The sequence below is a fragment of the Equus quagga genome, chromosome 10 (genome assembly GCF_021613505.1).
Source record: "Equus quagga isolate Etosha38 chromosome 10, UCLA_HA_Equagga_1.0, whole genome shotgun sequence".
NCBI classification, from domain to species: domain Eukaryota; kingdom Metazoa; phylum Chordata; class Mammalia; order Perissodactyla; family Equidae; genus Equus; species Equus quagga.
Genome location: NC_060276.1, coordinates 42074830 through 42099185, shown reverse-complemented (window position 1 = coordinate 42099185; position 24356 = coordinate 42074830). Strand labels below are relative to the sequence as shown.

Here is a 24356-nt window from a genome sequence, read left to right as displayed (position 1 = left end):
CTGTACCAAGAGAGGACCTTGCAACAAATGGAGCCAAAGAGTCTTCCTTTATCTCAACCCCCACCTCCCCACTGAACACACCCTGGGACAAGGCCTTCTCTCCCCTTGTTCACACTTGTCCTACTTTGGCTTGGTGCAGACCAGGGTGCGGCCCACTCCAGGGATTGCAGGATGTCTGTGTTTCTATCCAGGTTAGAGCTGCTGCCACCACCCCTGCACCTCCTCAGGATGGTGCTGGGGTTTCCTGCCTAAGCCCAAAGCTCTTCAACGGGTCTGTTGGCGCCGCCGGACCCCTGGAACCACCAGCCATGAATCTGTGCTGGAACGAAATCAAAAAGAAGTCTCACAACCTGCGGTAAGGCCCGGCCCCTCGAAACAGGGGCCTGCGGGATGGGCTCGGACGGTGCCGGGCTCCTTCTGCTGCTGCAGCTTGTCCTTCTCCTCGCAGCCTGTGCGTCTCCTTGTCAGCCTCACCGTCCGCTTCTTTCCTTCTCGGGCAGTGGGGAAAGAACCCGGGTCAGAAGTCAGGAGCCTCGGATTGGAGCCCCAGTTTTAAGTAGCTGTGTCACCTTGGATAAGTGGTTTGAGTTATCTAAATTTTAGCTTCTACTTATTTGTGGATTTTTTTGAGGAAAAAAATGAGTAGAAGAATAATACCGGTCCTACCTACCTCACAATGTTTCGTGAATATTCAAATAAGATATGGAAATCCTTTCTGAACTTCAAAGCGCTGATGTGTAAATGGAGGATATGATTACGCCCTCCTTTTCTTCTTCTCAGAACTGTCCTCCATCTTGGTAGGGCTCATCTGCCCTCTTCCCACCCTTTTAGCCCTCTACTCCCACCCATTGGTTGTGAGCCCACCTATTCCTCCCCAAGCTGAGCGCAAATCAGTGAGAGCCTGAGGGCAATATCCGCAGCACTTGTTCCTCTTCCCTCACCCCGCTCTGTAACACATACACACTTTTTCTCTCCACTCCCTATCATCAAGGACCAAACTCCTGGCTTCTGGTGGGTTCTGGTGGGGATGAGGCAGCATGAAGAAGTAGAAAGAATGCAGGCTCTGGAGCCAGACAAACCTGAGTTCAGATCATAGCTTTCCCAGTAACTCAACTGTGTGACCTCGGGCAAATTACTTAACCTCTCTGGGCAATAACAGTGCCTATCTTAAAAGCTGCTCTGGGAATTAGTAGAAGGAAAAATTTAGGTAAGGGGCTTGGCCCAGGTGGTAGGGAGGCAATGAAGAGTTATTACTGTCGGCTGAGGGGAGTGGGCTTGATGGCTGCACACAGGCTGGGCTGGCCTCCAGCTTCCTATCGCTTGGACCTCAGCTCATGGTTCATTTGGGGGGGTAGGTGGACAGAGATGATCATACAGTGTACATTTTTCTCCTTCCACACTTTAAACTTCTAGCCTGTGTTGTTACCATCCTTTGGGACCCTTGGGCTGCTAGTATTTGGGTGCATTCTCACACATGTGAGTGCCCACACTCAGCCACCTGACTTGCCTTTTCCTCTTACTGCATCCTCTCCTAGTCAGAGGGCAGACTCTGAGAAGCCCCTGTGGATGAACAGTTTGGCATGACTTGAGTTCCTCCAAGGCAAGAGGGCAACCAGACACTGTCATGTCTAATGCCCTTGGTCCGTTTCCTACCCTTCCCAGCCTGATGCTGGATACTCAACTCAATGAACCGACCTCCACAAAGTGTTTTAGTACTGAGCTCCATGGGGAGGTGCCTCAGGAGCCTCCGTGGGGGGATAAGAAGGAGGACTCCCGGCCTCCTCCTGCTTCAACCAGAGCAGTACCTCTTTAATCTGTGTAGTCAGCCCTCTGTCACTGAGGGTTCCACATCCGCAGATCGAAAGGCCCATTTAGACAGAACACATACAGACCTTTTTCCTTGTCATTATTCCCTAAACAATATAGTCTAACAACTATTTACATAGTATTTACATTGTATTAGGCATTATCAGTCATCTAGAGGTGATTTAAAGTATAGAGGAGGAGGTGTGTAGGTTCTATGCAAATGCACCATTTTATATAAAAGACTTGAGCATCTGTGGATTTTTGTATCGGCGGGGGTCCTAAAACCAATCCCCTGCAGATACTGAGAGACGACTGTATACATTAAGGTTCCGCATAAATATTTGTTTGGGGAAAAAGGTGTTTTGCCAGTTAAAAAGAAGATTGAAAATCACTGATCTTACCCATTGTGTGCAGTGCTCGCCTAGAGGCCTTCTCAGACCACAGTGGAAAGCTTCAGCTCCCTCTCCAAGAGATTATTGACTGGCTCAGCCAAAAGGATGAGGAATTGTCAGCTCAGCTGCCCCTGCGAGGGGATGTGGCCCTGGTGCAACAGGAGAAGGAGACACACGCGGTAGGTTAGAATTACGGAGGCCGCGAGGTGTAGCCTCTCAGTGGGGAAGGGACCTCTTCTGCAGCACCCTGACAGCCGGGCCCCCAGCCTCTGCTTAGACACTCAAAGTAACAGGAAGCTCTATGCAGTCCTACTGGTCTGTGGATAGCACTCCACAGAGTAAGTCAAACCTTCCCTCTCTATTCCTCTCATCAAATACTGGCCTCCCTTAAAATCCTGCCCTGAATTTTAATGGGGACAAGGAAAATGAACATGATACGATATGAAGTGAAAAAGCGCAGGATGCAAAACTGTATACAGGTGGATCTCAATTGTGCAAAAATCGATATAGATCTGTGTCCACCTATACACACATGGAAAAACAGAGAAGGAGCTATATCAAAATGTTCACATTGATAAACTCCAGGTGGTGAAATTAGAGTTCTTTTTAATTGTCTTCTTCATACTTTTCTGAAATTTCTAAGATTTCTGAGACTTATATTACCTCTATAATCAGAAAATAACAGATGTTTCTTAAAAATGACTGTGGAATGCACTGGAAGAAATGATAATTATGTGATGTGACAGAAGTGTTAGCTAGCACTACAATGGCAATCATATTGCTATATAAATATATCAAATTAATGTGTTGTACACCTTAAATTCACACAATGTTGTGTGTCAATTATATCTCAATTTAAAAAATGACTATGGAAAGAAATACAATACAGCCAGAAAATAAACAGACTATAACTGCGTGCCACAGTGTGGATGAATCTTAAAAGACAGTATATTGACTGAAAAAAAGCCAGGTACAAAAAGATACATACGGTACGATTCCATTCATATGAAATTCAAAAATGGGCAAAACTAAGCACTAGTGTTACAAGTCAGGACAGGAGTTACTTTGCTGGGAGAAAGGATAAGACAGCGACGGGAAGGAGCCATGAGTGGGCCTTAGAGGATGCTGGTGGAGTTCTGTTTCTTGATCTTGGTACTGGTTACAGAGAAGAAATCACTGTATGGAAATTCATTGAGCTGTACACTTTTGATTTGTGTACTCTTCTTTGTGCATACTTCAACAAAAAAAATTAATTAAAATTTTAATGTAAGTTCTGTCCATCCTGATTTTGATGTCTCTAAGCCCCTTACAGGGGACTTTCTGAATCTTCCAGAGAACCAAGATTCCCAACCCCAAATCACCGTGTTTCTCTGTACCTTGTAGCATAGACAAACCCATTTCATACCAAATAGACCTTCCAGCGTCAGACTTATTCTTCTGGCTATGAGGGGACTGCACTTCTTTTCGTCTGGGTAGCCCAAAGATACATGACATTGCCAAAGGATCAAGTTGCGCTGAGGAGAAGGAAGGTTGTCAATTACAGGATGGAATTGAAAGCAACTGAAAGACTTCCTTCCCTGTTGACCATGTTGCTAAATTTCACAGGCCTTTATGGAAGATGTCAAGTCTCGGGGCCCCTACATCTACTCTGTACTGGAGTCAGCTCAGGCCTTCCTCTCCCAGCACCCATTTGAGGAATTAGAGGAGCCTCATTCTGAGAGCAAAGGTGCGTGGTCTTCTTCTCTTTCCCCTTCTTCTTGAGCTATGAACCACTAAACACCTTCCTGCCCTGCTCATTTTCTCGACTGTTATCTAGAAGGGTAGTGTTCTCCTAGGAGTCCAAAGGTGAGGAGGAGCAAGATTCATACTGCAAGAAAAAGCAAAGAGAACAGAGCTTGGAGCAGAACGAGTGTGTGACCCAAAGTTGTATGTGGCTCTCTGGAGCATCGTGTGTGGCCTTCCAAAGAGGCATGAAAAGGAAAAAAGAAGAGACTCGAATGCACTCAAGTGAATAAAAGTAGTAGTATGTCCTTTAAAAACCTGCTGATTTTGGGGCCGGCCCAGTGGCTCAGCAGTTAAGTGTGCACGTTCTGCTTTGGCTGCCCAGGGTTCGCCAGTTCGGATCCTGGGTGCGGACATGACACCACTTGGCAAGCCATGCTGTGGCAGGTGTCCCATATATAAAGTAGGGGAAGATGGGCACGGATGTGAGCTCAGGGCCAGTCTTCCTCAGCAAAAAGAGGAGGATTGGCAGCAGAAGTTAGCTCAGGACTAGTCTTCCTCACAAAAGAGAAAATAAATAAATAAATAAACCCTGCTGATTTATCCCAACATAGAGAGACATGTGGCAATGCTCTAATCAACCAACAAATACAAAAACGTTTTTACAATCTAAAAAGTTGGATGATGACATTTGAGAAGAAAATTGTGTCTTTTTGATACTTCCCCTGGTGACTTCTGGCCCCTTCCCTCGATAGAGTGGGCCACGCTAGGCCTAGGTTCAAATAAGGCAGCAGGGTGGGATCGATGGTGATTAGGTCTGAGCGGTGGCCCAGCAAGCCCTTTTCTCCATAAAGAGTCTTCAACCCTCTGAGATTGGCTATGAATAGCCTGGACAGGCCTTTCATTAATTGACTCCTTTGTCAATGTTGTTGACCCTCTCAGTTTACTTTGAGCCCCTCAGTAGGAGGGCCAGAACTCAGTGTACTGCCCAATGGGCCTCAGATAGGACAAGCTCAAGAGAGAGCAGGACAATTTCAATTAGCCTGGGGGCTCTGAATCTACTTCTGAGGGGAGGTCTGAAGGAGGAAGAGGAAAGCTACAATTTAGGAGCCTAGGTGGAAAAGTTGGGCAAGTTATGCTGACCTCTCTTGGGCTGGGCCTTCATAAATATCCCCCTTCTTAGGATGGAAGTGGGCAGCAGACACTAACGCAAAATTGCATTCCAGGGTCCTGTGAATAGGATCCTGGGTGATTTGCTTCACTGCACCTTTTAATATACTTTACTCACTATTTACCTTGCCCAGTTTTTAAGAATATGAGGAAATTATATAGTCAGTGGAAAATACCAATATGGTCTCTTGACTGTGTTGGTGGAACCATGAACCTACACATATGATAAAATCACATAGAACTAAATACACACACACAAATGAGTACAAATAAAATTGGGGAACTCAACAAAATTGGTGGATTGCACGAGTATCAATATCCTGGTTGTGATATTGTACTATATTTTGCAGGACGTTACCATTTGGGGAAACTGAGTAAAGGGTACACGAGATCTCTATGTTATTTCTTACAACTGCATGTGAATCTACAATTATCTCAAAATAAAAAGTTTAATTTAAAAAAACTTGAGTGTACAAAAGGAGCTCAACCATGGAAAAATGTGTATTTGTGTGTATATGAATATGTACACAAATGCACATGTGCACACATGCACGCACGCACACTTTTATGAAGGGCTGTCTTTGTCTCTGTCTTTCCCTGGGCTGCCCCTGCCTGCCTGGCCTGACCTGACTTCCTGCCTACCCTTGCAGATACCTCTCCCAGGCAGCGGATCCAGAATCTTAGTCGCTTTGTGTGGAAGCAGGCGACGGTGGCCAGTGAACTATGGGAGAAGCTGACAGCCCGCTGTGTGGACCAGCACCGCCACATTGAGCGCACTCTGGAGCAGCTGTTGGAGATCCAGGGGGCAATGGAGGAATTAAGTACTACTCTGACCCAGGCTGAGGGAGTCCGAGCCACTTGGGAGCCTATCGGGGATCTCTTCATTGACTCACTCCCTGAGCACATCCAGGCTCTTAAGGTATGCAGGCCCCCTGGCTACAGTCCACCCTGAGACCTGACACTCCCCCAGACCCTGACAACGCTCCTGCTGCTGAGACTCCATTGTTGGCCCTGGCTACAACTGAGCCTCTCCCAGTTTATGTGCTGGATTTGGGGGCTGGTTTAGCTGCAGTCTCCTCTGTCCTACTGTCTTCTCTTTCCCTAGTGTTTTCTGAGAGTAGAAAGGGAAGAGGATAAGGATGGTGGCTGCCCACACCTTAGTTCAGTTGCCCCAGTAGGCAAGCACCTAGGTTGTGTTGTTGAAACAAAATCTCTGGGTGAAGAGGGAGGAATTGAGGTGAATGACTAATGGTTCCTCTGTCCCACTCTCTGTCCGATGTGGGACTTGGGTCCTGGCCCTACAGCTGTTCAAAGAAGAATTCTCCCCCATGAAAGATGGAGTGAAGTTGGTGAACGATCTGGCCCATCAACTTGCCATTTCGGATGTGCATTTGTCAATGGAGAATTCCCGGGCCCTGGAGCAGATCAACATCCGGTGGAAACAGCTACAGGTAGAAGAGGAGCCTGGAGTGAGCCATGAGGAAGAGCCTCAATATAACTAGGCTTGGGGGAAACTTCTCCAGGCCCGAAAGAAGTAAAGGGGTGTTGAAATAAGATCTACATGGGAAAGGAATAGTAGAGAGTTTGAGGCCAGGCAACAGACTTCTCAATCTCTAAGCTGCAGGGAGTGATCGAAATGAAGATCTGATCGGGGCCAGCCCTGTGGCCGAGGGGTTAAAGTTCCACACGCTCTGCTTCGGCGGCCCAGATTTGCAGGTTCGGATCCCAGGTGTGGACCTAGTCCACTCATTGACCACGCTGTGGAGGCATCCGCATATAAAGTGGAAGGAGATTGGCACAATGTTAGTTAGCTCAGGGCTAACCTCACAAAAAGAAATGAAGATCTGAGAGGAGCCTGTCTACACGTGGGCACTTAGGGTAGACAGGGGCAGATGAAGAGTGACTGCAGCCGGGAACAAAGGATGCACTTCTCTGACCCTTGGGAGTGCTGTGAGAGGGCTAGGAGTTGGGTGATGTTGGGAGGAGCTGGAACCAGAGGAGAGCCAGCCTATAAGGGAGTTCACAAAGATCCCCCGAGGGACCTGGAAATCCCGTACTAAATATCTGGAATGAATCTACTGACTTCCTACCTGTTCTTTCCACAGGGATCAGTTGGCGAGAGGCTTAAGCAGCTCCAGGATGCCCACCGGGACTTTGGGCCTGGATCACAACACTTCCTCTCCTGTACGTGAGACAAACGGCACTTCACTTAGCAGAACCTCAGCCACCTTCCAAGAGAGCCTGCTGTTGTCCCTTGGGGGCCCGATGGGATCCCAGTATACCTTGGCATACTGAAGCAGTAAGGATAAAGCAGTGTAGCACAGTGGTTAAAAGGACAGGCTCTCCAGTCAGAGAGACCTGGGTCAGAGTCATTGCTCCTGGACTCCATAGCTGTGCAAGCTTGAAAAAGATAGCTTCACCTTTCCGAACCTCAGTTTTCCCATATGAAAAAAGAGGGGGAATTATTACCTAGCTCATAGGGTTATGGGAATTAAATGACTTAATTTTTTCAACAACATATGTCGAGGGCCTCCTGTGGGCCAGGTACTGTTCTAGGCACTGGGGGTGTATCAGGAACAATACAGACAAAAGCCCTCAGACTTGTGGAGCTTACATTCTAGTGGCGGAAGCCAGGCCATAAGCAAATAAGTAAAATATATATAAGGTCGAATGATGACAAGCGCTATGGAAAGAAATAAAGCAGGGAAGGCGTGAATAGCGAGTGCTGGACTTCAGTGGGGAGGCGTTGCGATTTTAATAGTGTGGTCAGGAGGGGCCTCACTGAGAGCACGGCAACTGAACAGAGGCTTCAAGGAGCTGAGGGGATGAGCCATGTGGACATCTGAGGGAAGAGCATACCAGGCAGAGGGAACAGTGACTTCCGGGACCTTAAGGCAGGGGCATGGCTGAGGAACAGCAAGGAGAGCCGTGTAGAAGAGCATAAGGAAGGGAGAGAGCGGGAGGGCAGAGTGGTAGTGGGAGGCAAGAGGTGAGAACTTGGGATTTCATTCTGAATGGAATGGAGAACTTTTGGTGGGGTTTGAACAGAAGGATGACACGATCTGACTTATGTTTCAACAGTGTCAGCGTGTTGGGAAGCAAGAGTGGGAGCAAGGAGACCTGTTAGGAAGCACATTGCAATAATCCAGGTGTGGGCCTATGGTAACCCAGATCGGGGTGGTAGCAGTGGAGATGGTGGGAAGAGATAGATATGACAATTAGATATCTACACAAAGCATTCAGCAGAGTATCTGGCACATAGTAGGAGCTCAATCGATGTTAATGGAGGTTAGAACTATTGCTGTTAGAATCACTGGCATGCAGCTATACGTGCAGAGGGCTCTTGTACCCAGGGAAGCTGCAATGAGGAGGTTGGCCAGGGAACTGAGCCTCTCCTGGAACATCCAGAAGATAAAGACACAGAGCAGATAGGGCCATCCTTTTCCAGAGTTCCTCACCAGGCAGAAATGGGCAGTACCATTCCCCATTGTCCCACAGGACTGAGAAGCTTGACCTTCTTGGGGAAGGGCTTTGAGCCGCACGAGGAAAGTAGGATTCACTTCATATCCACAGCAGTACCCCAGCTGTCTGCAGCTGAACGGGTAGAAATGGCGGCCTGCTCAGGGAGAAGATTGTCAGGGTGGCCAAGGCCAGGTATTCCTGTTCATGCCCCTGCCACGTCTCTGGCACATGAGGGTATCAGTGATGACCTTTTCTCCTTCCCTTGCCCTAACATCAGGGAGAGAAGTGTGTTCATTAGAAGTTTTTGTCCCACCCTCAGGGGCTGTTAAGAGCTGGCAGTGAAAGTCAAGCATCCTCTTTGGGGTTTGACCACCTATTTGGGAGGATAGAGCGGGGGAGTTGCCCGGAGCCTGAAGAGCATTAGTGGCCAGCTTCTTTCTCTTTCTCTTCTCCCTTACCAGCCTCTGTCCAGGTTCCCTGGGAAAGAGCAATTTCACCCAATAAAGTTCCCTACTACATCAAGTGAGTGATCGTCTGAATCAGAAGCGGGTCAGTCACCTGCCCACCTCCTCCCTTACTTGTCTTTTTTCCACGTGTCCCTGTCACTTCTTATCTGTTGGGATTCCTCCACCCAGTCCAGTTTTTCCTCCTATTCATCTCAAGAGCTCAAGTTTCTACCTGGGTAAAGGTGAATGCTTGTGCCTTGGGATCTTCAGGGTTCACCCTCGGATCCTGCTGCTCCTTGCATCCAACCTATCACTGAGTGGTGCGCACCTGTGGGAGCGGGTGGGGGATGGTGTGGACCCTGGCGCTATTTATGCTTTTGTTTGTAGCCACCAGGCTCAGACCACATGCTGGGACCATCCCAAGATGACGGAGTTATACCAAACTCTAGGTAAGAATGCGGAGATTTATACAGCTGCCTTTGTCCTATAAGAATAGAAGGGAGTCCCATTCAAAGAGCCTCAACTGGAGGCTCTCCACTCCCCCTGGACCATTTTATCATCACATTAGGGAATTATCCTACAGATGTGAACCAGATTACTTTGAGAGACACTATCCCGGCTGTGATGAGGGTGACTCTCATGTGCCTTATCTTTGGCTACTAAGAGAGACTCACGATTACGTTGTAAATTTTACCCATGTTGATGCATGTGACTACAGTTCATTCATTTTTACTGCTGTAGAGTGTTCCATTGTATATACCACAGTTTCTTCATCTATTCTACTGTTGATGGACATGTGTGTCATTTCTAGTTTGCAGTTAACAAGAACAGAGCTGCTAAGGAGCTCTTGCCCATGACTTCCAGTGCGCATGTGCATGTTTTCCACTCTACAGGTCATAACGTCATTTCAGTTGTGACAAGCATATAAAAAAATTGAAATAGACTAGGAAATATGAAACTGCAACAGATCCCTAGCGAGAGTCATAGGTGATATTAATTTTATGTTTTTACTTTATCAAATCTAGTAAGGTGGTGTTTCCTGAAATGTTTGATTCATTTATTTATTTATGTGCACATGTGTGTACGTATACTGGACTGCGATATAAATAAATTTCATACTATGTGTCTTGGTCAGAAAACATGTGAAAATCACTGCTCTGGGATACGTAGTTGGCTGGGTTGAAGGCTATGCGAATGCTCAGTTTTACTAGGTAATACCAAACTGTTTTCCAAGGTGATTGTACCAGTTGACTTTTCCACCAGCAGTTGTCATTCATCTACATCTTTGCTGACAATTGCTGTTGTTAGAGTTTTATTTTTTGCCCATCTGGTGGGTGTAAAATGGTATCTCGTTGTGGTTTTAGTTTGCATTTCTCTGATCTGAGTCTCTATTCTTTGCAGCTGATCTGAACAACATTAAGTTCTCAGCTTACCGCACTGCCATGAAGCTACGCAGAGTCCAGAAGGCCCTGCGCTGTAAGTCTCCCACTGCACTTCCCTGTGGCCTTCACCCCACTCCTGCTCTTCCTCATCTGTAAGCTGCTTCCCACTTTCATCCCACCTTGGCCAGGGTTGTTGATTCGCTTGATGGAAACTCTCCAAAGGCTGAGATATGCTGGCTGTGGACACCTGCTCTTTCCAGGGCCCTTCCATTCGCCCCAAGCCCCAGACTTGTTTCCAAATTAACCCACAGCTATCCTTTTCCTTGTCCCTTCTTCCATGCCCAACATGGATAATCAAGCAAGTCCTTGATGGCGGGAAGTATCCCAGTCGATGGTTTGGAGCCCCTGGGGGCTTGTGTTCTTTTGTCATCTTGAGGTCATTGCATGCAGCAGCAGAACTGTGGAAGCAAATTCCAGTGGTTAGGAGACAGCACGGCCGCAGATATAATGTGCTTTCTGGCCTTTCTCAGAGACACTGTCCATTCAATCCTCCTGGTCCAGGCATGTCTGGCTAGGCTGATTTCAGCATTGGGGGGTAATCAAAAAGTCCTCCTGAGGGGCCAGCCCAGTGGCACAGCAGTTAAGTTTGCATGTTCCGCTTCGGTGGTCTGGGGTTCGCTGGTTCAGATCCCAGGTGTGGACCTACGCACCACTGGTCAAGCCATGCTGTGGTAGGCGTCCCACATGTAAAGTAGAGGAAGATGGGCATGGATGTTAGCTCAGGGCCAGTCTTCCTCAGCAAAAAAATAAGAAAGAAAGAAAGAAAGGAGGAGGATTGGCGGCAGATGTTAGCTCAGGGCTAATCTTCCTCAAAAAAAAAAAAAATCTTCCCGAGGTATGTCACATTTACCCAGGCATACCTAAGCCTTCATAACTGGTGTCTAGGATCTCAGAACAAGGCTTCTGGGCTAACAAAGCTATTTGCAGTTGAAATGTGTGTAAAGACAGAGAAACTTAAAATGGCATTTGACCCCTTGGGAGTTAATACAACAGAAGAGGTGAGTTTACTCACATCCCATCAACTTCTTGAAACGGATATCAAAGAACATGTGGATGTAGAAACATTTTGTGTTAATTTATGGGGGCTTTTGTTGCCTTCCTCCTCTTTGAGATGAGGTTCTTGGTAAAGGACAAAGCCTGTATCATACTTACAAATGGTTGCTCTGGAGATTGAGTCGAATTCAGTGAGGCTGGTGGCCTTATCTCCTTGTCTAGCCCCTGGGCTTCTACTTTGGGCTATACTTTCTCCTTCTCTCCTTTCCTTCCCAGTGGACCTGGTAACTTTAACCACAGCCCTGGAGATCTTCAACGAGCATGATCTGCAGGCTAGTGAGCATGTGATGGATGTGGTGGAGGTCATTCATTGCCTGACCGCCTTATATGAACGGCTGGAGGAGGAAAGAGGCATCCTGGTCAATGTGCCGCTCTGTGTGGACATGAGCCTCAACTGGCTGCTCAATGTTTTTGATAGGTAAGGTCTTGAAGCCCTGGCAGCCCTCAGGATTAAATTCACTGAGGCAGCTGGAGTGGGCATGGTGGGAAGGGCTTTCTCCCGTGGCAGACTTGGACCCAGCTCAGCATGGGGCATAGTTGGCACAGAGCCCTGCTGGGATCAACTCTGTGAGGGAAATGTCTGCCAAGATGTTAACCTTTTACATATATTCATGTTCTCAGTGTCTTCTTTTAAACCTAGTGGTCGCAGTGGAAAGATGCGGGCATTGTCCTTTAAGACTGGCATTGCATGCCTGTGTGGCACAGAAGTGAAGGAAAAACTGCAGTGTGAGTACAACTCCCAAGTCTGGAGTGGAGTTGGGTGGAGGGAGACATGTGGCGGGAAGAGGAAGGGTATAAGATAAGCAGAAGGTAGGTCTTGTGACTGAGCGGAGGGCTACTTGGGTAATGCTTCCCGCTCTAGGCTATTGCAAAGAACCTACAACAGCCAAAGGCCAATATAGGCCTAACGCCTGTGATTATTCCCAGTGTCACTCCACAGGGTTTGGCTTCCTCTGATCTGAGGTAGTTACTTGACCAGGATCTGAGTTCACATCTTGGGGTACCCAGGGCCTGGACTTTCTAGTTCCATTCCTCTGTGGCCTATCAGGCTTAGCCCTCTCCCAGTCTGAAGCTCCAGCCACATCACACATTCTACAGGAGACTTCCCATGGGAAGGGTACAGTAATCCCCAATATCTGGGAGGTGAACAGTATGTAATTCTGTGGTCTTTAACCTCTCTGTTTTAAAGTACCTTTGCTTTCCCCTCCCTCCTCCATCTTTTGTACGGCATTTTGTACTTTTCTGCAGTTGCATCGTTAGTTGTCAATTGCTTAATGTGTCATTTAGCATTGACCACTATGCTAAATGTGGTGAGTAAAGGATTCAATTAGACATGGTCCCTGCCTCAAGTGGTTTATAGTCCAGAGGAGGAAGCAGAAGTCACAGAAATCACGTTTTAAAGTGCTAATTAGCATAATCTGAATGGCAAAGGATATGGGCTATATCAGATCACAGAAGAGAGATGACAGTGGTCTGGGAAGACTCTAGAGGGAAGGAGACAGTTCAAAGCATTTCATAGCTATGATATTATTTATTTCGAACATTCCTCTGGGAAGGGATGGACAGTGATTATTTATCCTCAATTTACAAGTAAGGAAACTGCAGCATAGAGAGGTTCATGACTTACCCAAGGTTCTACAAGCTAGTCAGTAATGGATCCAGAACTACAACCCAGGCCCTCTGCCTTCCACTTCTGTGTATTGAAGTAGGAAGTATGAGGTATGAAACAGACAGCCAAGAACCTCTGTAGGAGATTTTCTAAGGTTGGAGTGGGATCGAGGAATTCCCACAGGACAGATGTAGCCAATATTCAAATATAAGTCCTATAGTTTATTCCACGATCACTTAAAGATATTTCTTAGATGATCAAGTGCTTTGAATTACCTCCTCTTTTTAGATTACCCACGCCAGTGTTTCTTTCCATTTGTGTGGGTAATTGAGAGATTACTGCAGTAGCAGACTACATGAGCTACATGAACAGGAGGGGCTAGGGCAGACCTGCTGTAGCTCATGTTCAGGCACCTCTGAGCCCCACACCCTCTCATCTCACTTCTCAAGAATCTGTTTTCCCAGCGATGTCATATCTGTGTCTGGTACTACTCTCACATGCAGCTCGCTCTCTGTCTTCATCTCTCTCTCTCTCTTTCTCTTTCTGATGCTCTCTCTCTTTGTATTTATCTCCCTCTTTCCCTCCGAACACAGAGAATGCTCTTTTCAGAACTCCTGGGCTTCTAGAAGGTCAGGGATTGACCTTGAGGTATCCAGTTTCAAAAGTCATTAGCTAAGTCTGTGTGCTCTTTCCCTATCTTTCTTTTCTGCTCTTTCTCCTCGCACCCTTCTCTGGCCATTCCTGCATCGGGATTGGCTATGACTTATGGTGGGGCCAGCAGACCTCTTCAGCCAAGTGGCCAACTCAGGCAGCCAATGTGACCAACGCCACCTCGGTGTCCTGCTTCATGAGGCTATCCAGGTGCCCCGTCAGCTGGGGGAAGTGGCAGCCTTTGGGGGCAGCAATGTGGAGCCCAGTGTTCGTAGTTGCTTCCGTTTTGTGAGTATGGAACTGGGGAGGGATGATGAGAGGGAGGGTGGGAAGAAGGGAGGGAGGACTAAAAGCTAGGCTTTTGATCCGAAGTACCCAGATGTAAGGGAGTTTGTTGGGATGAAACAATGGGGCAGAGAGTTCTCTGGGCTTTTAGGGTCAGAGTCCTGACGGGGAGGGTACCAGCTCAGCTAGGACAGGGCAGAAGGTGGACACCACTGGAGAATAGGCCAACCCAGGCCTTGCTGGTTCTCTTGTCCCTCTGAGGGCTGCCATTCTAGGGACAAGACACTTGGGGCTTCAGTCATTGCCATTGGGCTTCTTGTTTCCTTAGAGCACTGGGAAGCCAGTCATTGAAGCTTCACAGTTCCTGGAGTGGGTCAACTTGGAGCCGCAGTCCATGGTGTGGCTGGCTGTTCTGCATCGGGTCACCATTGCTGAGCAAGTAAAGCATCAGACCAAGTGCTCTATCTGTAGGCAGTGCCCCATCAAGGGCTTCAGGTAGGGAAAGCAACGCCTACTGGAATGATAATAATAATAAATAGGCCATGTTATGCATAAATCATGTTACAAAGCAATGTATTACGTAATTATATAATTAGAGCTAATCTACCGTACATTGTTATATATTGTTATAATCTTTTCTATTGCAGAGTGTTTAACCTTTTAAAAAATCAGAACTGATGAAACATTTTCTTTTCTTTTAGTCGTGTTATGAAGGACTCCAGACCTACAAAAATGTGGAGAGAAGCGAAAGGGGGCAGGGTAGGGGAACAGCACAGAAAAGGAAATAATTTGCTCTTTTCCCAGGGAGCATTAGGTAGAACTCAGAAGCCCCAACACTCTGACATATAAGAACCCCTATGTACCAAATGGTATGCTAGCAAATGGTTCACAACAGACTCTCCAGAAAGCAAAAGAAGAAATCCAATTTGTGGCATTTGCTAATTTCCATGATGTGAATACTCCCACTGTGACCAGTGTCACAAGAGGTCGGGAAGAGATGCACAATTGCGTACTATTCATAGTATTTTCACCATGTGGATATGATAGACATAAACAACCTCAAGAGCACAGATAACAGTAAAATAATTAGGAAATGATGAGTTTTGAGTATTTATTACCTTTGTTTTTAAGATCATTTACTTAATTGTGAGTTTATATAATCTAATTTTTTTCTCAAAGATTTTATTATTTTTCCTTTTTCTCCCCAAAGCCCCCAAGTGCATAGTTGTATATTCTTAGTTGTGGGTCCTTCTAGTTGTGGCATGTGGGACGCTGCCTCAGCGTGGTTTGATGAGCAGTGCCATGTCCGCACCCAGGATTCGAACCAACGAAACACTGGGCCGCCTGCGGCAGAGCGCGCGAACTTAACCACTCGGCCACGGGGCCAGCCCCAATATATAATCTAATTTTTAAATAATGGCTGTGTTTAACAACTGGCTTGGAAAATCCCTGAAATTTTAACAGCTGGCTCTTGTGAGCTGGTGTGAGCCAGCTCCAGCACCCCATGGTGTGCACCTACCACCAATCTTAAGAAATAAAGCATGATTACAGTACATTTGAAGTTTCCCTGATTACATTCCCCTCCTCCCACAAAAGTAACCACTATCTTGAATTTGGCTTTCATCATAAAGCACTCAATTTCGAAAACTTTTTAAAGCACTAACACACGGTCTTTTTACAGCCACCCTGCATTTTTTAAAATTGAGGTACAATTGATATACAGTATTATATTAGTTTCAGGTGTACAACATAGTGATTCGATATTTGTATACATTGTGAGATGATCACCATGATAAGTCTAGTTACCGTCTGTCACCATACAAAGTTAATTTGATATTATTGACTATATTCTCCATGCTGTACATTACATCCCCAGACATTTAGTTTATAACTGAAAGTTTGTACTTCTTAACCCCCTTCACCCATTTTGCCTCCTCCCTAACTCCCCTCCCCTCTGGCGACCACCAATCTGTCCTCTGGATCTATGAGTCTAGGTTTTGTAACTACCTTGCTTTTTATAAGTAAATGAGGCACGGAGGTGGAACGTGACTTACCCAAGTTCACACAGCTGGTCAGTGTAGATCCAGGACCAGATGTTGGACCCTCTGACTTCTCTAATAAGTCTAGGTGCTTCACCAGACTATACTTCTAGGTCTGGGCAGTTCAGCCAGGCTTCAGAACTGGATCTGAAGGGCTAGGATATATTTGGTAATAATAGAGTTATAATTATAAATAACTTTTAGCCAACTTGCCCAGGGCTAGTAGAATAAGTGGCCTTTGTATTGGAAGTGTAACTTTTCCAACACAAGTAGTACCTGTGAGACTCGACCTTTTGGGGCCATCCTAGTTTAGAATGCTTATTCGATATCGTGAGCTCTTTACTCCTGCCCCCTCCCTTAAAAAAGATAGTGAGACAGTGCTATTTCCCACATTTCTTGGGAGTCTGAGCATGTGGTTGCATGGAGGTTTACGGTGTCTAGATAAGGCTAGTCATCTAGTGAGGACTCAGCCACTGCTGTGTATAGGAGGTTGAGCACGTTATGGCTCCATGCCTCCCCCTCTTCTAATGTGTGTGTATATTTGGATGTTAGGGAAATGGGGAGGTCACTATGGTACGTTGGATCCTCTGTCCTACCGCCTCTCCTCTCCCCAAGGTACCGGAGTCTGAAACAATTTAATGTGGACATCTGCCAGACCTGCTTCTTGACAGGCAGGGCCAGCAAAGGCAACAAGCTACACTACCCCATCATGGAATATTACACCCCGGTATGGAGCCTCTGGGCCGGGCGGGAGGGGTAGGCAGTTCTCAGGCTCTGGGCCCTTGACCCACTTTGCCAAGCACTGGCTGACTGTATTCTGCTCTCCTTTGGGGAGCATTCACCAAGCAGTCCTGGTGATTTACCAGTTTGGAGGACTCAGGTCTCTCTGTTCTTCCAGCAGAGTTTCTCCCTCACCAGGGCCACAGCTGGCTGTAGCAGCCGAGGATACTCTGGGCCACTTAAAAGGCACTCACTATTTTCCTGCAGAGAGAAGTCTCCAGAAAAAATAGAGAGAGAATGGCAGTTCCAGGCGACTAGCATTACTTTACTGGCTTTCACTTTTCCTGCCTCGCTTCCTGTATTGTTCCTGTCCCCTGGTCTTCACCTGCTACTTTGTCATTGTTTTCATCCCTTCTAGTCAATCCCAAAGTTTGTGCTCAAATTAATTACTCAGTCTCTTGAGGAAAATAAAGGTGTGCTCTTTACCTGGGTCCTCAAATTCCACTTGGTTTTCATTGGTAGCTGTGCCCTTCATAGCCACGTGAAACAGGTTGGTCAGCATTCTTGACCTCCAGCCACAGAATTTTTCATCTGCCGTGTTCAGGACCCCCAGCTCCAGGCTTGGCTTCCTGAGCTGACTCTGCTCTCTAAACTCCTTTATTCCTTCCTGCCCCACAGATACTCCCAAAGTCCCAAGCATATCCCCAGCACCCCCACTGCCCTCTCCCTACCTACCTTACCATCTTTCAACTTTTTCCCCATAATCCATCTCTCCAAGCTGTCGTCTATTCTCCAAATTCTGTTGGCACAGAAAAATGTGTGACCCAGTAGGAGCAGGGAACTTGCCCTTTATTTTTCTTATCATTTTAAAATCAACACTATAAAAGTCATACACAGAAAGCTGGCTTGAGATGGTAACTGATAATCCTCTACTTCCTGCTCATTTCTACATCCCTAGAATTTACATACAAGATATTTTCAATATTAACAAATCTATGCTCATTGTAAAAGATTCCAAGAATATAGAGGTATTTAAAATATAAAGCAAAAATCTTCCACTCTCCTCAGTCTTGCCCCCACCCCTCCGGTCCAACTTCCCAGAGGCAACCAGTATTCACAGTTTGGCGTGTATCCTTCCAGCCCCTTTTCGAGGAGTGGGGTGTGGTAGGCACAAACAAGAGGGGATTCCCGCTCATATTCCCTGCACTGGGGAAGCAGCCACACCTCCCCAGCATATCCTGATGCCATTAGGGTGAGTCCCTCTGCCCTGTCTCCCCCTAGACCACATCCAGTGAGAACATGAGGGACTTTGCCACAACCTTAAAGAACAAATTCCGCTCAAAGCATTATTTCAGCAAACACCCTCAGCGAGGTTATCTGCCTGTGCAATCAGTGCTGGAGGCCGACTACAGTGAGACGTGAGTACCAGCGGCTGAGCAGGGGCTGTGGGCAGCCTCGCTGAGCCCAGGGATGTGCTGTGAAGGGACTGAATCCCACACAGGCTAGGGGAGTGTTCCAGGGCAAACCTGACTAGTGACATGGCAGTTCAGCTGGGCCTGACCAGGAATCTGGCCTGAGAAATAAACTGGATTCCAATCTCTGTATCCTGTTCCCGTCAGCTCTTGCCCATCTCTCTCTAATTTGGGGTGGGGGTGGGGGCTGGAGGGAGCATGGTGGCGAGGAGACAGGCTGCCCAGCCACACAGTCTTTGGTCCTCTGAGTCTTTGCTGCTTTCTTCTAGGCCGGCTTCTTCCCCGATGTTGCCACACGCTGACACGCACTCCCGCATTGAGCATTTTGCCAGCAGGTACCACCAGGTTTGGGGGAGGGAGATTTTAAGGAGTCTAAGGGGAAAGGGCTTTTCAGTCAGAGCAAAGAGCATGGAGTCAGGACCAGGGGATGTGCACCGTGAGGTATGTGGCAGCCAGCGAGGCCCGACACCTAGGGGTGGTTGGGGCAGCCCCCAAAGCTAACGACCATATTAGGGGATTAGAGCCCTTGAGATGAAAGCAGGCTTCCCATCCCGCTTTCCCTTCTGTTCCTGTTCTTTCTTTCCAGGCTTGCTGAGATGGAAAGTCAGAATTGCTCCTTCTTTAATGACAGCCTGTCCCCAGATGACAGCATGTGAGTTTTCACAGCTGCTTATTTTCCAGGAATAATTCTCCTTGGGATCCCTCTGCCGCCGTTTGGGAAGGCTATATCCTCAAAGGGAGGGAGGGTGTGGTGGTTAGGGCCCTTGACATCTTAAGGAAGGAAGGGTGCTTTCTGGGCACAGTGTTTAGTAAGACAAACAATCTCTGCTATCTATCAACTGAGCTGGGGAATGAATGATGGACCACCTCTCTGCCATCTGCCCAGGTCCCTTCCTTCTGCAGGATCCCATCCTTCTATGCCCAACTTTGAGGAAGAAGAATATGCCCTCATCTAAAGGGCAGAAATGAGCCATTATTCTATGCTCAAGATGCCAATGCCCATCTAGTGCCACACCTACTCTTGGGAGTCACCAGGGTCTTGACTGAAGTGTGGCCAGAGAGATTCCCGGATGCTACAGCTCAGAGAAGGGGCCCTTCATCTTTAGGGAGGTCCCTGACCTGCTCAGAGGGCCTAGGAGCTGCCGGCTACATGGGTCAATCTGGCCCTGACTGGAACTCAGGCAGGAAATGGTCCCCCTGAGGAGTGAGGGAGTGAAGGGGGGCGAGGTGGAGGATCATCACAGAATGGGAAGTGATTTGCTGTTTCCCAGGGAGCTTTAAGTAGAACCCAGAAGCCCCAGCATCCTGAAAACACTCTCTCCTAGTACCGCCAACCATGTTCTCTGCTGCCTTTGAACACTTTCATCCCTCTTAAGCCTGACTACATGGCCTTTCCCTTTCTATGTGACTTAGAGGTGAATCCTCCAGCATGTGTCTCCTGGGGCCTGAGCTGGGAGCTGGAAACTCATGCCCTGAGCTGTTTCTTGGTTCAATGCCTGGCCACCTCCTTTCCTCTCCCTACACCCATGCAGAGATGAGGACCAGTACCTGCTGCGGCACTCCAGCCCCATTACAGACCGAGAGCCAGGATTCGGACAGCAGGCTCCGTGCAGCATGGCCACAGAAAGCAAGGGGGAGCTAGAGAAGATCCTGGCTCACTTAGAGGATGAGAACAGGTGGGTGTGCCGATGGCACAGATCTGTGTGGGTTCTAGAGTCAGACAGCTTGAATTCAATCCTGGCACCTCCACATCCTAGCTATATGGCCTCGAACAAGTTACGTATATTCTGTAATCCTCTATTTCCTCATCTGTAAAATGGGGATGATGATAACAGTATCTACCTCCTAGGGTCACTAGTGAAGATCCAATGATCAGGCATATAAATGTATTAGCTAGTACCTGGCTTATAGTAAGAGTTCAATAAATGTTAGCTATTATAATAATTATTTGAGCCATTTTAATTCAATCCAAATATTTCCAAGTGCCCACTAGATACAAGCAGAGAGAGTCCAGAAGAGAGTATGACATTTCCCTGCCCTCCAGGAACGTTCAGTATTGGAACAGAAAGGGATACTCATCACTTAGTGACAGTAACAGAAGAGGAAGATGACACTACATGGAGTGAAGGAGGACTGGAAGAGGGAAGGTGAAGAAGATTACAGGGATGGCATTCATCTCCATGAAGTACGGGTGGCAGCAGGGGCCTGAGTAGGGTCCAAGTCCCTTTGGGGACAGGCAGAGAAATCCATAGTATCCCTCAGAACAGTGTTTCTCAAACATTAGTGTGTCCAAGGCACTTGGGGAGCTTGGTAAAATGCAAATTTTGATTCATAGGTCTAGGGTGGGGCCTGAGTTCTTGCATTTTTTTTTTTTTTTGAGGAAGATTAGCCCTGAGCTAACATCTGCCACCAATCCTCCTCTTTTTGCTGAGGAAGACTGGCCCTGAGCTAATATCCATGCCCATCTTCCTCTACTTTATACATGGGACGCCTACCACAGCATGGCGTGCCAAGCGGTGCCATGTCTGCACCCGGGATCCGAACCGGCAAACCCTGAGCCATCGAAGTGGAACGTGGGCACTTAACCACTGCGCCTCCGGGCTGGCCCCTAGTTCTTGCATTTTTAACCTGCTCCCAGGGGATGCCCATGCCGCTGACCCATGGCTCCATGTACTTGGAGTAGCAAGTCCTTCGAACAGGGCCAGTCCGCAAAGTGTTTGTTACTGGTTCAAGACAAGATAAATACAGAAATAGAGAGTAAGCTTTTAGAAACTTTTGTAGCAATTTGACATTGCCATGACATCCAAGCACATAATTAGTAAACTTGTCTTCATTAAATAAGGTATAGAACAGTTTGAGTGTTGTCGTGGCAAGTCACATGTGGTGTGAGCTGCATACTAGCCGTGAGCATTTGGACCACGTATTGATCCACGATGGATTAAAAATCCCCCTAGTTTTCCGGCACAGGTAGTTTGAGAAGCTCTGCATTAGAGCAGCAGTGGGAAGGCCCTGGGAAACACGGGGGAGAGGGAGAGAGTGATTCTGTTGCAAAAAAGAAAAAGCAGTGTCCCCCAAAGTAGACCATCTCTTTGGAATGTTTCCTTGATGACTCAACATGAGTGTTCAAAGTGGGCCGAAGAGGAGGGTAGTGAAGAGCAGAGGCAAGATGGGTGATCTTTTGCTTGTGTTATGTCTTCCCCTGGAATCTGAAAATCTAAAAATGGAGATGAGTCAGTGGCCCTAATGCCTCATTTATTTGCAGACTGTGTTTCTGCCTGATTTTAAGGTCAAAATTAATCCCAGAAGCAGCACATCAAAGCCCTGAGACATTTGTTATATGAAATGTCAGCTCTCTCTGCTCCAAGGCCTAGGATGGCAGAGCAAATGATATGTGTGCTGGAGAGGAAGTAGATATGGCCATTCAAGCAAGAACATGGCTGATGGGGGGATGGGAGAGCATAGGGATTGCTCATACCTAGATATGAGCGGACATCTGGGACCTAGACACTCAATACTCCATTAAGACCATAGGTCTTGGCTTCTCTATCCTTGGCAGGATTCTCCAGGGAGAGCTGAGGCGCCTGAAGTGGCAGCATGAGGAGGCTGCTGAGGCACCTACCCTGGCTGATGGCTCTGCCGAGGTGGCACAGGACCACCGCAATGAGGAGCTTCTGGCTGAGGCGCGGATCCTTCGTCAGCACAAGAGCCGCCTGGAGACACGCATGCAGATCCTCGAAGACCACAATAAGCAACTAGAGTCCCAGCTGCAGCGCTTAAGGGAGCTGCTCCTGCAGGTGAGGCTGGAGCCAGGAGAAGGACCAGAGCAGCCCCTGAGCATGGGGACAGGGGTGAGGAGGGTTCTCCTTGGCGTTGGCTGTTAGATGACTTTCTGAAGAGAATTGGCCTGGCAATTGGGAAGAGCGGGGGAAGGAAGGGGCTGGTATGTCACATTGCTTGGCCAGCTCTCTTCCACCTAGCTTCCACTCCACTGTTGTGTGTTACTCTCAAGCCACGGTGGGGCCAGGGGCAGAGGGAGGACTTCTGAGGGCTCCCTTCCCCACAACCCATTTGAATCCAGTATTGAAAGAACAAGTTCAAAGAATCATCCAAAACATTGATTTTGCTACTTTGATGTTTGCTGGACAGAAGCAGGTTTGGACACGCTTGGCAAGAGAAAAATTTTTGCTGTGAAGGGAACTCTTGTTACTTCTTGTCCCTTTCTTCTTTGAGGGGTGGTGTATATGATGTAGCGTGGCTCTGGAGTCAGACAGCCCTGGGTCTGAACGTGGCACTGCCAATTAATGGCTGTGGAGTGTTAGGAAAGCTACTTAGCCTCACTAAGCCCCAGTTCCCTCATCTGTCAAACAGGGATAATAACATACCAACTCGACGGAATTGCAGTAAACACAAAATGAGACAACGCATTTAAAGAATTTAGCACAATGCCAGGAATATAGTAAAAACTTCATAATGTTTCTGATTATTGTCATTATACGTGCCAAGTAATATCAGCCCCTGCTCTTCCCCGGATGCTCTAACCAATGGCCTCTAGAGACCTGGAGGTCTCTAACATGTGATGTTATGTTATGAACTGAGGATGAGGTGTGCCACTTTACATTTCCACCCAGAATTGGTTTCTGAATAGCTTAATTATAGCTGAAATGACCTTTAGGTGTAATGCCATCCTTGTAAGAACTGGGAGCCTTTGACGCGTGTTGTTGAAGGAAGAAGGTAATTGGTAATTAAATACTCCAAGAAGCTTCCTAAAAGGGGAAGCCACTGTTTGGGGGCACTACCAAAAGCTTCTTAAAGTCCAAGGGCAAACAGATGGGCATGAGGTCTTTAAGTTCCCTTCTAAGTTCAGGAGTCTGTCAAAGTAAGGTCAGGAAGGCCAAGCCACTTAAGTCATGCCTTTCCTCTTGCTAGCCACCCACGGAATCAGAGGGCAATGACTCTGCAGGCTCGTCCCTAGCTTCGTCTCCACAGCAGTCAGAAAGCAGTCATCCTCAGGAGAAGGGACAGACGACTCCAGACACTGAGGCTGCAGGTGAGTTCCCTGGCTCTCCAAGTCCCTTCCTTTATGGCTTTGTCTTGCCCCGGATCTCCTGCCCAATCTTCTTGGAGAGCTAGGATGGTTTCTCCTCACAGCTTTGAGCTTAAAGTCAGGGATGTTTGGCTTATTGACTGATTCATTCATTCGTTTATTCCACAAATGTATATTGAGCACCTTGTATGTATTAGGCATTGTGCTAGGAAGATACACATGCTTTAAGTTTGCCCTTCAGCTGGCTGTGTCCTACCTCAGCCCCTTGGCCTCATAAGGGAATGTCTAGTTCTCTTCCAAAATCTCTCTTTTCCAACTCAGATGATGTGGGGTCAAAGAGCCAAGATGTCAGCCTGTGCTTGGAGGACATCATGGAGAAGCTCCGCCATGCCTTCCCCAGTGTGCGAAGCTCTGATGTGACTGCCAACACCCTGCTGGCCTCTTGATGGAGCCAGATCCCCATCCTATAGGCCACGGTCCTCTCCCAGTTCTGGTCAAAGCCTTCCCTCAGCCTTCGCCCGACCCTTCCAGTCCCCATTGGCCCCACATTCCTCAGCCAGAGTTATTTGGGCTCTGGGTAGTAGCAGGGATCTGGTGGTATGTGAGGTGTGTGTGGGGGAGGGCCCGGGGTGGGAGAGGGATGATTCCTCTGACTCTAGAAGTACACCCTTTAGTCTTCAAGTTTGAGACGGGTCCCTTAAGTCCGCTTCTGTTGCAGCCCAGGCAAATGGCACTCGGAGGCCGTTCACATGGGGAGCAGAGAAGCTGCCTCGCAGAGTGAAGCAATGCCCTTTTCCCTTCTCCGTGTAATTATGGAGATTGGGAAGCCTAATGACCGCAGGGTTCTAGCATCATGAATCCACAGGAGTTAGCCCTACTCTCTGGCCCAACTCGGGGAGGCAAAAGGGAATTTTGGAGACAACCCTCCCCGTCAAAGTGCCCCTGAAAATGTCTGGGCAGTGTGTGCCATGTTACTTCAGCTCGAGGGCATGTCTCTAGCCATCCTGATGCTACCTAGGTGTTTTGTCCTCCTCGGATATCTT

General features: G+C 47.6%; 1 protein-coding gene across 1 annotated transcript; it reads left to right on the top strand.

Annotated features, from left to right (window-relative positions):
• Positions 1-212: 212 nt before the first annotated feature.
• Positions 213-23924, top strand: DRP2 (dystrophin related protein 2). The gene is made up of 21 exons (XM_046673522.1): positions 213-355; positions 2221-2377; positions 3804-3924; positions 5741-6009; positions 6395-6541; positions 7196-7274; positions 9014-9074; positions 9386-9447; positions 10400-10474; positions 11710-11911; positions 12134-12219; positions 13884-14041; positions 14367-14533; positions 16693-16804; positions 18079-18215; positions 18539-18604; positions 18856-18921; positions 19802-19945; positions 21826-22063; positions 23196-23316; positions 23635-23924. The coding sequence occupies exons 1-21, from the start codon at positions 309-311 to the stop codon at positions 23757-23759; spliced, it is 2640 nt and encodes an 879-aa protein (XP_046529478.1). The 5' UTR covers positions 213-308; the 3' UTR covers positions 23760-23924.
• The last annotated feature ends 432 nt before the right edge of the window (positions 23925-24356 follow it).